At 54.7% G+C, this 11,039-nt stretch overlaps 1 protein-coding gene across 1 annotated transcript; it reads right to left on the bottom strand.

The window, feature by feature from the left end:
* Positions 1-2,491: 2,491 nt before the first annotated feature.
* SH2D2A (SH2 domain containing 2A) lies at positions 2,492-10,433 on the bottom strand. Its single transcript, XM_054691546.1, is given in 9 exon segments — positions 2,492-2,574; positions 2,576-2,688; positions 4,253-4,564; positions 4,781-4,930; positions 7,593-7,761; positions 8,015-8,104; positions 8,725-8,909; positions 9,645-9,805; positions 10,400-10,433. Coding segments are annotated over 9 exon segments (1,251 nt in total). The 3' UTR covers positions 2,492-2,537.
* Positions 10,434-11,039: the final 606 nt, after the last annotated feature.

The following is an 11,039-nucleotide window of genomic DNA, read 5'->3' as shown; positions in this document are numbered from 1 at the left end:
GAGCTGCATTCAGCTCCTTGTTATCTATCACCCCCTCGAGGCGACAGTTTCCTGTTTGAGCCAAAAATTCAGTCGGGAGGATGAAGTGCCTTCTCACCCCAGCAGTCCTGTCTGCCAAGCCCTTCCATGGCCTAAGGAGGCGTTATCTCCATTTCCAAGGAATGTGGGGAACCATGGAGCAGAAAAAAGGTTTCACTGTGGAAAGCTACAATCGCTAGTTCACAGCACGGGAGGTACGCAGGGCTCTTGATTCGGGTCACTGGGGGCTGCTTTGACCACCTCCAGCTGCGTGGTGCCCAAGGGAAGAAGTCACTGGTCGCTCTGCCCCTCTCTAGGCAACTTTGCTCCTTCAGAAATGTCACCCAAGAGGGTGGCACTGCCACCCTCTCGGCTGGCATTGGCCCATCCTATTATGTTCAAGGTCTCAGGCAATCCTCTCAATTTCCTGAGCCTGCTTTCCAGTGTTTACTGTACAGTAAGCCTCCCCTTTCTTTGCCTCCCGCCTCCCACAATGAGTCAGCCATGAGGTGACTCCTCAGGTCTAATCTGAGATCTTTCTTGCACTTTCAGTCTCCTCCCTGATTTCGACAAAACCAACTGCTCCCCTCCACACCCTGCTGTCTCCCTCCCCATCTCAAGCCGGCTCAGCAGAGTTTACATTTACAGACAGGAGGAAGTGGAACCCCAACTTTGTTGACTCAGCAACCATATTTCTCCATAAGTTGATTAGCACCAGAGTGGAAAGGTGGGGGGGGGGGCACACACGAGCGACTGGTGCTGGTGCTCTGGGCTGTGGGTGCTGTAGTGGCAGCACCTGGTCCAGAGGACATGGCTTCAGGGAGCCTCTGGGGGATTTCTGTACCTCAGGCAGGTGCAGGACTGCACGGTACGAAGAGGGACCCAGATGGGCACCGGTCATCTGGACTAAACTTGGTGAAATGAGTGTCAGAGCAGGCTGCACAGGTGGGACCACCACTCTGCTGGCCTGAGTGGTTTTGGGGCACCGTGTTGGCTTCAAGCCCTTCAGGTTGCCCAGGAGCAGACAGCCCAGCTCTAGGGAGCCCCCAGTCTGAGAAAAATGAGACCCAAGGCAGAGTCTTCCAGGTGGCTGAAGCTGGGAAAGTGAAGCTTTTTACTGGGGCTGGAGAAGGGTCTAGGCAGAGGAGAGAAAACCTCACCAGAGGGGAAGGAATGACTGAGAAAAAGGCCTAAGCCCAAGTCCAATGCCGCTGGACTAGGCCTAAGCCCTAGTCCAAGACTAGGAAGACACATGAGAGCCTTGGAACCATTGCTGGGGGTGGGGTGTGGGGGCTGGGCTAACAACATACCACTGGTCCACAGTCCTATGCTTGGTGGGTCAGGGAAGGAGGTGCAAGGCTACCCCTCAACCACTCCCTCTCCCCTCCTTCTCTCTTGGCATCGTCCAGGTTATACAGTCATCCTCTGCTCCTAGCTACCTGCCCAGCCCAGCCCAGCCCAGCTAGGGAAGAAATACTTTGCAGAGAGAGGTCTGGGTGTCTTTCAACCCTCAGACCCTTCTACCCCCACTGCAATGGTAGTTCAACCACTTGCCTTCCACAACATGAGAAAGAGAGTCAGAGACAGAAACAGAAGGAGTCTGGAGGACTTGGATCCCTGTGGGGGGAGGTGATTGGCGATGATTTATTAGCCAGACAAGAATCAACAAACAAGTTCTAACATCTGTTCTCGCCAAACCATTCCTCAGACAACAGCAGCATTGGACCAGGGCCCAGACTCAAAAGCTCAGAGGGCCAAGGAAATTAGACTTCAGGAGGAGAAACCTGGGCAGAAGGAAGCAACAAGGCCCTCGTAGCCCACTTCCTTAGAGGATCACCAATAACTGAGCCATTAGAATTTGGAGACTCTTTGGAAGGATCCAGTGGTATGTCCCTAAGAGGATTGTGTAAGAACTTCAGCTTTCTTTGTGGGGACCCAGATCTGTTGGAGGAGCTTAGCTGGGATGCACAGGTGGGGAATCAGTACCCTCGTAGTGGTGGAACTCTGGATTTCCTCCTGAGGAAATCTCTGATATTTCCTGTGGAGAAGAGTTAGGGATGTGGGGGGAGGAACAGAGCCCTGAATGGGGGAACTAGGAAGCCTGGCTTTTAGTCCTTGACCTTGGCCAAATTACTATCCTTCTCTGGCTTTGTTTCCTTATCTTCACAGCGAGGGAGTTGGACTTGATCTGTGAGGGCAAATGAAATGCCGCTCCTCCTCCTTTCCTCCCTCACCCCCAGCAGACATCACTAATCAATCATGGTGCTCCTTTCTGCTGAGTTCAGATATGACCTTAACATTCTTTCAGTGCAGCGCTCTAGGCAGCCACGAGCAATGGATTGGAGTTGGCATGCAAGGTGACACCTTTTTGCCATCTTCACAATAGATGAAGGCTGAGGTCCTTTCCAGCTTTGATCACCTATGGTTTGTTCCATCCACATTTCCTGAGAAGGGCATCGGGTGTATGTGAAGGTTTCTGGACCTGATGTTCCAAGTCCTCCCCAGCTCTGACTCACCAGCTACTGAGGAGGTCCCAGGTGGAGCCATGCCTGACCTTTGAAGCACCAGTTTAGAAAGGTTGTGGGGCAGGGTGTGCCCACAGCGGGGCACAAGGGGAGGGCCTTGTCCAGCCACAGAGTTCTCAGAACGCAGTTTCTGTTCACCTGGATTCTGTAGAGAGAAGGACAGTCCTAGGTCACACCCCCTATCCTCTGCTTCTTAGGTCTGCCTGCAGCTTCAAGGGCTAAGACATCCGGTTTTAATAGACACTGGTCTGCAGAGAGGAGCTCATTCATTCATTCATTCATTCAACAAACACAGTACCTACTCTGTGCCAGGCACTGTACTGGGTGGAAACAGATGAACAAATCCCAGCCCCTGCCCTCAGGGATATCACACTGCGCTGGGGCTAGGGGGAGACAGGTGTCCCAGGGATTCAGTGGGCTGACAGGAGTGTACAAAGCACAGTGGATGACCTCTGTGGTCAGGGCAGGGAAGTTCTTCCAGAGAAGTCAAATTGGTTTTTTCCAATGATTAGACGATGCCTGCTGCTAGGCAGTGAGAGGGTGAATTTTCAGGAAGTGGCAATAGGCAGAGGGATGGGCATGTGCAAACCCTAGGAGGCTCAAAACCACTTGATGTGTTTGGAGAAATGTGACTAGTTCTGGGAGGATGGGAGCAGCCACTATCTTCTTCCCCAAGTATGGAGGGTCTCAGGGGCCAGGCAGCCATTTTAGAAAGATCATTCTGGTTTCCTTAGAGCAGAGTGGATCAGAAATAGCAAGATTGGTGGTTAGGAAACCAGTTAAGAAGCTCTTGGAAGAGTCCTGTGAGAAATGATGGGGGCTGAAACTGGGGAAAGGAAAAAATATATTTAGGAAGAGACCCAGCAGAAATTAGTGGCTTATGGAAGAGTGGGGGTGAAGAGGGGGGAATTGTTGAGGGGGCCCTAGGATGGGGCCCTTGGGTGCTTGGGGACTTATCACTCCATATAGGGAACAAGGGAGGAAGCAGTTTGGGGGGAAGAGTGAGAGCAAGGACTGGGGGGTGGGGGGGTAGCATTAACAAGGAGAGGCATCTGGGAGGCAGAGTCAGAAGGGGGGGAAGTGCCTAACACTTCTCACGACATAAGATACAGACTGGAACAGACCTGAGAGGACTGCAGAAGCAGGATTGGGGTGGGGGGGATAGGGGGAGGGCCTGGAGGAAGAGGATTGCAGGGACCTTCTCCCTGGAGCTCACAGAGGTGACGCAAGGAACTCTAAGTGCTCTACTTGCAGATGGCAGGCCCTCTGAAGGCCATGGGAAGGAGCCAGAGTGGGGCAGTCCAAGTTCAGACTGTGGAGAAGAGGGCAGGTGGCGCCATAATGAGGCACAGGGTGAGGTCCCTTTGGGAAGACTCTGAAGAGGACAAGATGGACACAGATCAAAGTACAGGCTGGGGTAGGGGAAAGCTGTAGGGGCCCCTCCTGCCTGGGGCCTCTATTTTCTCTGTGAAAATAGGAGGGGTGCTCTGTGTAGAGGGAGTGGGGACTCGACAAAAGGGAGGCAGGGGAGTCAGGCTGGGGAGCCAAGAGGGAGCCTTCTGGGCCCCACCCCTTTGTCCTTCCCATGGCAGCTCAACCTTTGACCTTCACCCTGACTCTGGTGTCCACTGAGTACCTTCTCCACCCTCCCGAATCTGGCTTCCAGGAATTCTTCTTGTGGTAGAACTTTGCCCTGGAACCCCACTTACCTGGCTTCCTGGGGCAAGCCTGGAGCGGCACTTCCGCACGGCCCCGCGCCATGGCGGGCCCTCGGTCCCTGAGAGCCCCTCCACCTCCGCGTAGATGTTGCTAGGGGCCTCCCCGGGGCTGCCCCGGCCCATGGCATAGAAAGCAATGGGTTCATCAGGCTCGTTGTAGATGGGGTTGGAGGGTTTGGGGGGCGGCGTCGGACGAGGTTTCGGAGGAACCCGACCAGGCCTGGGAGCAGGACTTGTGTAGACTTCCGGGGGCAGCTGAGGCTTGGCGGGAAGGGGAGGCTTGGGTCTGGGCGGCTGCGAGGGCTAGGAGAGAAGGCAAGGCCGGGAGGAGGGCGGTCAGAGAAACTGAGGAAGGGGCGCTTGAACCCGAGCCCGAGCTCCGCCCCGCTGCCCCGCCCTCCCCGTAGGCCCCGCCCTCCCGCGCCCCCTCAGGCCCGCCCCTCCCCGCGGGTCTCTGTTTCGCGGCCGCTCCCCCTCCCTTAGGCGCTGCCTTCTCTCCCAGCCCCTCCAGCTCTATACCTCTTTGGGCTCACTGGTCTCCTCTTTCTGCGTGGGGGCTGCGGGCTGCTCCTTTTTGAGGACTGAACTATATTGGGGGTGTGGTTCCTGGTTTTTGCTTCTAGAGTGTGGTTCTTCACTTTTTAGGGGAAGTCCCGCGGGCTGTGGAGTCTGCTGGGAGAGAAGGAAGGTGGGAGGACTTAGATCCGGAGGGATGAGAGGTTGGGGGTGGGGACAGGTGATCCAGGAGGACAAAATTATCTGGCCAATGTGGGAGGAGGGACACAGAAACTTGGCCAGGAAGAGAGGATGGAGATGGCAAAGGGACCAGGGGTTGGGGGAGTAGCTCTAGTCAGGGGCCATATCTAGCATTAAATTTAGTGTCAACTGGAAGAGAGGGCAGGGTCAGTTTCCATTTGTGTCTGGTTGTAAAAATCCAATGAATTGTGTTAGCCTAGAAATTTGGGGTGATAGATCTCCCAGACAACCAGGTCTGCATTTATTTCTGTAGGTGCCAGAGGAGTAATTTATGGAGATATTTTAGGGGTAGACAGTCTGCACGGGAGAGATGCACTGCATAGTGGTCCCGTGCCTTCCCACAGCAGGTGTGACTTAGCTCAGCATTTAGCCCTAGCTTCATTAATGCTCTGCATGCCGATGCTTCCTGTGGCTTAGGCCGCAGGGCTTTTCTTACTCTTCTGCAATCCACTGAGTGCAGGCCTCCATCTGGAGGTACTTAAGCCTGCTGGCTCCATGGATCTAAATCAGAATCCTTTTCCCCTTCCCCAAGTGCTCCTTGCTCAGACTCTTCTTTGTGAGTTGCACCTCCATAGTATTGCCAAAACACCTTGACATCTCACTCGCTCCACACATGGAGTGGAGCACAAGCCCTATCCCTTCCATTCCCTAGATATCTTTACATCCTCACACTTTTCTCCAGGTCCACAGTCAGACCCCCAGTCAGGCCTCCTAATTCTTCCCCTGCATCATCTTGCCTTGCCAACCCATTCTCCACTCTGCAGAACCACCACCACCCCCCACCCCCGCCAACTTCCCTCAACGGCTGCCTGTTGTTCCAGCTTTATGTCCAAAATCTGGACAGCTTGAGCGATAAGACCCTTTCAGATCTGGGTCATAGAGCTTGGTCTGTCACAGCTCTGCCTTCAGCTCCCTCAGCATCAGACTTCCCTAAATCTTGTTCCCACAGCTTGGGAATTATCATCTAGTCTTCGAGAACTTCCACAAAAGAGTTGCCCATAGGCAATAGTCCCCACACTGAACTGACTCCAATCAAGCACCCAGAGACTTCTTGCGCTGGGTATCTCCTCTTGGTTAATATGATGGTCCTTCTGGACTTCCTGGCACTCTTCCTTGACTCGATTTCTTTGCTTGGCTTCCACAGCATTGCCCTCTCCTGGCTTTTCCTCCCTTCTCTGATGGCGCCTTCTCAATTGTCTTTGTAGATTCTTCCCTTAGTTCTTCAAACTCTCAATGCTGGAGACTTGGTATTCCTGTTTTTCCCATCTACTCTCATTACTGAAGGCTTTAGAATCAACCTGTTTTCTACACGCTGAGACTCTGTCCCAAACACCGACCCACATATTCCAATTGCCTACTTGACATCATGTGGATATTGAAGGGTATCTCACATGGTACACACTGAAACTGAACTCCTAATCTCCCCTGGCCTCAGACGTGCTTCTCCAATAGCCTTCCTCATCTCATCTCAGTAACAACTCCATTTTTTCACACTCCTCACCCAATCCTGCAAAGTATTTGTCAGCTCCACCTTCAACACATCCCCAGCATCTCACCTCCTTACCCTTCTGCCCTTACCACCCTGGTCCAGGCTGCCACCATCTCACTGAAATATTATAGTAGCCTCCCTCTGGGCACCCTTCCCCTCCCAAACTTGATAGATCACATCATTTCTCACCTTGTAACTATCCAGTGCCATCACCTTTCTATCTCCTCTCTTACTTCATCTCTCTCTCCACCCAGGCCAGCTTCCTCACTGCTCTCACTCTTCTTAAAACACATCAAGCACATACCTACCTCAGGGCCTTTGTACCTGCTCTTCCTTCTATCTAGAATGCTTTTCTTCTAGTTGTCTACATGGCTCCCTACTTTACTTTGAGCAGCCTCGTATTCAAATGTCCTCTCACTACAGCAGCCTTCCTGACGAAGGGTGTAAAATAGCCCGGACTCTGTCACTCCTCGTCACTGCTTGATTTTTCTTCTAGTACTTATCATTTCTGGATATAGGTATTATCTGTTTTTCCCCCCTCTATTATCTGTATTACTTATTCGTTATCTCTCTTTTCACACCAGAATGTAAGCTCCACGAAGACAAGGTATTAGGGTAAGATTTGTCTACTGCTATCAATACTTTCCCAGTGCCCAGATCAGTGCCTGGCACACAGTGGCTACTTAGAACTTCCTCAATGCCCTCAGGGAGCACTGACCAAGTAAGCTAAATGGAATCCCACTCTGTATTTCCTCTCCCAGCACATTCACACTTGATTCCTATTATTTGTCTTGCTGCTGGTGATAAGCTTTGGGAGTTTGCGACCCATCTGTCTTGTCCATAGCTCTACTTCCAAGACCTGCCAGCAACCACCTGTGTGACTTGCAGGCCACTCCCAGACCCTCCTGCCTCTGTGTGGTCGGTCAGGCTGGTGTCCCAAGGAGTCCTCCGCAGGACTCAAAGGGTCATCCGCAGGGCTGAGAGAATGCCTGGTGCTAGGTCCTGCGACCTGGGCTCTGCGTGGGGAGCACTGCCTGGGTGCTGGAGTCGGGGTCAGGGAGGGGATGGGGGGAAGGGGAGGCGTACCTGGCGCGCGAGGGGCTGGGTGAGCGTCTCCCCGTAGGGGCTGAGTGGGCAGGCGGTGTAGTGCTGCAGCAAGTCTTGCAGCCGCGCGTGGGCGCTGTCTTCACCCAGCACCACGTGGCGTCCGTCCCCAAGCTGGGCCAGTAGGAAGTGGCGGCAGCAAGTACGGCTCCTGGGGGGCGCCATTCGGGGTCAGACGTGCTCCTTCTCCCCGACCCCGGCCACCAGTTCAAGGAGCGACCCCACCCCGCCCCGCGCCGCAGCCCTCCCCGCCCCCCACCCAGCAGCCTGCAGCGAGTGAAAAAACTCGCCGGGGCGAGGGGTGGGTAAGAAGTGCTGCCCCCACGTCCGAGCGCCGAGCCCCGCCCCTTCTCCAGCCCGAAGTCCCGCCTCCAAGTCTCCGGGCGCGAGGCCCCGCCCCTCACCTGTAAGTCAGCACAAAGGTCACGGCGCTTTCGCTGAATCGCACCAGGTAGCATCCCTGAGGCTGGGTCTCCAGCAGCCTCTCGGCCTCCCTGCGGGTGACAGCGAAGAGTGGAACGCAGCTCTAACTCTTCCAGCCTCGACCCCTCCTGCCCTCCTCTCCTGCGGGGCCCCTTGCCCCACTCTCTGCCCGTGGCTCGAGAAGGTCGAAGTGGGAGAGGATGTGGCAGTGCTCTCCCGCGGCCGCGCTGGGTGTGGACGGCCCTGCCATTCCCACATCCTTCCTGGCTTCCTCCTGGAAGGGCGGGCTCGGGGGCTGGGGCTCGGGCTGCAGTCACAGGACGAGATGGACTACTGGATTGCAGAGGGGAACAGGAGATCCAGGAGGAGTGAAACTCGGAAGTGAAAGAGGGGGAAGGACTGGAGAGAGGAACGTGAGGACAGGGCTGGAGAGAGCCGGAGAGAAAAATGAAGGGAGAGACAGAGAGGTGGAAACTGAGGACTAGATGCCCCAGGAGGAGAATCGAGCCTATGGGGGGAAAACAGAGGCACAGAGGAGGTTGGGCTAGACCCCCCAGGAGAGATGCCTCAGCGAATGGCCTGGAAAACACCAGCAGTCATACCTGGGACTTGTTGCTTTAGGATTGACTGGCCACAAGCCCCAGGATGTGTCCTTGCCACTCATGGGCCTGTTTACTCCCCTGTGACTCACCTCCGGGTGATGAAGCCATGAAACCAGGTGGGGGCTGCCCCGTGCTGCAGGAGCCAGTGGGCCTGGGTCTTTTGGAACCAAGCCCGGGTCTCATCTTGCAGGGAGAGGCCTCCTTCCCTGGGCACCTCCTCAGCCTGCCCAGTGTCCTCTGGCTTGGAGGCAGCTCCCGGGACCTGGAGAGATGCCTGGATAGGGGACGGGTTTAAGGAAGGGGAAGAACTTTTGCTTAGTGGGCCTTGTCCTGACTCTAAGCCAGCTGCCACCTTCCTATCCTCTTACCCAACTGCTCCTAGGCCTGGGAAAGAACCTCCTGGAAAGAACTCTCATCCTAGTTGCTTATTTTGGGGTATAATTGCCCAGAAAATCCTTCCCAAGTTCTAACTTAAATCATTTTCAGCTCCAGCTGTTTGTGTCTGGAGACTATCCTTCCATTTCCCTCTGGCTCTGAGGGACTTTAATCTAATAGCAACGAGCTGGTATATAGTGCTTAAGTAGGGGTGAGACAGAGATGAACAGAAAGCACTTCTCGACCCGAGGGATGAGGGAGATGCTGTACCAGGAAACCCCAGAGACCAAATAAGTTCTGGATTGAATGGGTTTGAAGGGAGGATTTCCTGATGACCAGTCGGTAAGAACTGAGACACTAGGCCAAGAAAGGCCATGTACAGAAATGCAGAAGCCTGCTTCTGGGCCTCACTGTGCTGTTCCCTGCTCACCTGTGGACTCAGTCTGAGCTTCCCAAGGGCAGAAGAACATTGAGTATGAATGGTCAATTTGGCAGATGAAGGAGGTACAGCTCTCCTCCTTCCCCCACTCTGGGCCCCAGATCGTTCCTGTGCTCTCCCCATTGGCCTTTGTCCATCAGTCCTTACTCATGGAAGGGGGCAAGCAGATGAGGGCGCTGCATTGTTCCTACTCACCGCAGCCTGGACAACAAGGTTCCTGGAGATGGGTTCTGCCTCTTTGGTTTTCAGGGCCTGGAGTCTGGGTCCCGGAAGTAGTTCCACACCCTGACAGCTCCGGTGGGTCAGGCTCACTGGCTGGAAGGTGCTGAAGGTTGGGGCAGGGACGTTTCGGCTCCCTGTGAGCATGAAGAGGACAGCTGGACTTTCTCAGTGAGGGATGCCTTTCTGTCTCTGCTGCCCACCCCTCCCCCAGGCTAAGAGGGGCCCTGTAGGCCTCTGACTAGGGCCGTGGAGGAGAGGGACAGTTAAGACTTCAGGAGAAATGCTGGAGGGACAACGGGGAGGATATCTCAGGGAGGAGTAAGGAGCCAAGGAGGTACAGAGCTCCTGGCTCACAGAGGGCTTGCAGGAGAAATGGGCACTGGGAATGCAGTGGGAAGTCAGCAGTCTTTCTGAAGGCTGTGGGGGGACAGGTTTCTTTGGGGCAAGTGCCCCTTCTGGCACAAACTCCTCTGTCTGCTACCCGCTCATTCTCCTGCTGCTTCCTCCCTCCTTTCCAAGAACCACTCATGGGACCCTGTCACCGTTGTCCTCAGGATTGAGTGGACCTGAAGCCCAGGGAAGAAGTGGGGTAAGGGCACCCTGCCAATCAGCCTTGCCAGAGCTGGGGCCCCTCATGCCTCAAGTGGGAGCTTAGATCTGGGAGAGGGCCCAGGGGAGTGGTGGTCTTGATGTTCCCTCCCACCCACATTGTCTACCTTCACACTTACCTTGGGGGCCTATCTGGGCGAGGGAGAACTCCATGGGCAGCCTAAGAAGGGAGCTCCCAGCAGGGTATATGTAGGTGCTCTCCAAAGGTGAGCACACTCAGCAACTAATTGCTTCTCTCACCCCAGCCCCGGGGGGCAGGAAGTGTCGCCTCACCCACAGCCCTAGCCCTGGCAGAGGACCCACGTCATGGAAAGCCTAAGACAGTTGTCCCTCCCCCGGAAGCCAGGCAGTTAAAGGTGGTGGTGGTGGTGTGATGATGGGTGTTGTGTCACTTTGTATTTGGGTGTTGGGAGGGCCTTACTGTTCTCTGACTGAGGTCCCTTCTGAGTCTTTCTCCAGCACTCCCCAGGCAGGCCTCTCTCCCTCTCTCTCTCTCTCTCTCCACCCCCCCTTCTCTTCTGAGCAGTGGAAAGGGAAATGTTCGCTTCAGAAGGAAGGGGCTCAGGTGCCATAGAGATTCATACTCAGGATTATGCTCTTAGGACATTCAAGGAGGGAATGGGGAAAAGTTGCTATAGGAAGGATGTGGGTCAGACTTCTTGCAGGACTTTTTGAGGTGATATGAAATCTGTGAAGACCAGGGGGTAAGAGAAAGGGCCTGGCTTCACCCTCCTGCAGATAATGGAGCTGGGTTAGGCA

This window comes from Talpa occidentalis, unplaced genomic scaffold (assembly GCF_014898055.3).
Source record: "Talpa occidentalis isolate TD23 unplaced genomic scaffold, MPIMG_talOcc4v2.1 talOcc4.9, whole genome shotgun sequence".
Classification (NCBI taxonomy): domain Eukaryota; kingdom Metazoa; phylum Chordata; class Mammalia; order Eulipotyphla; family Talpidae; genus Talpa; species Talpa occidentalis.
The sequence above is the reverse complement of the archived record's forward strand: the minus strand, read 5'-3'. Positions and strand labels throughout refer to the sequence as shown.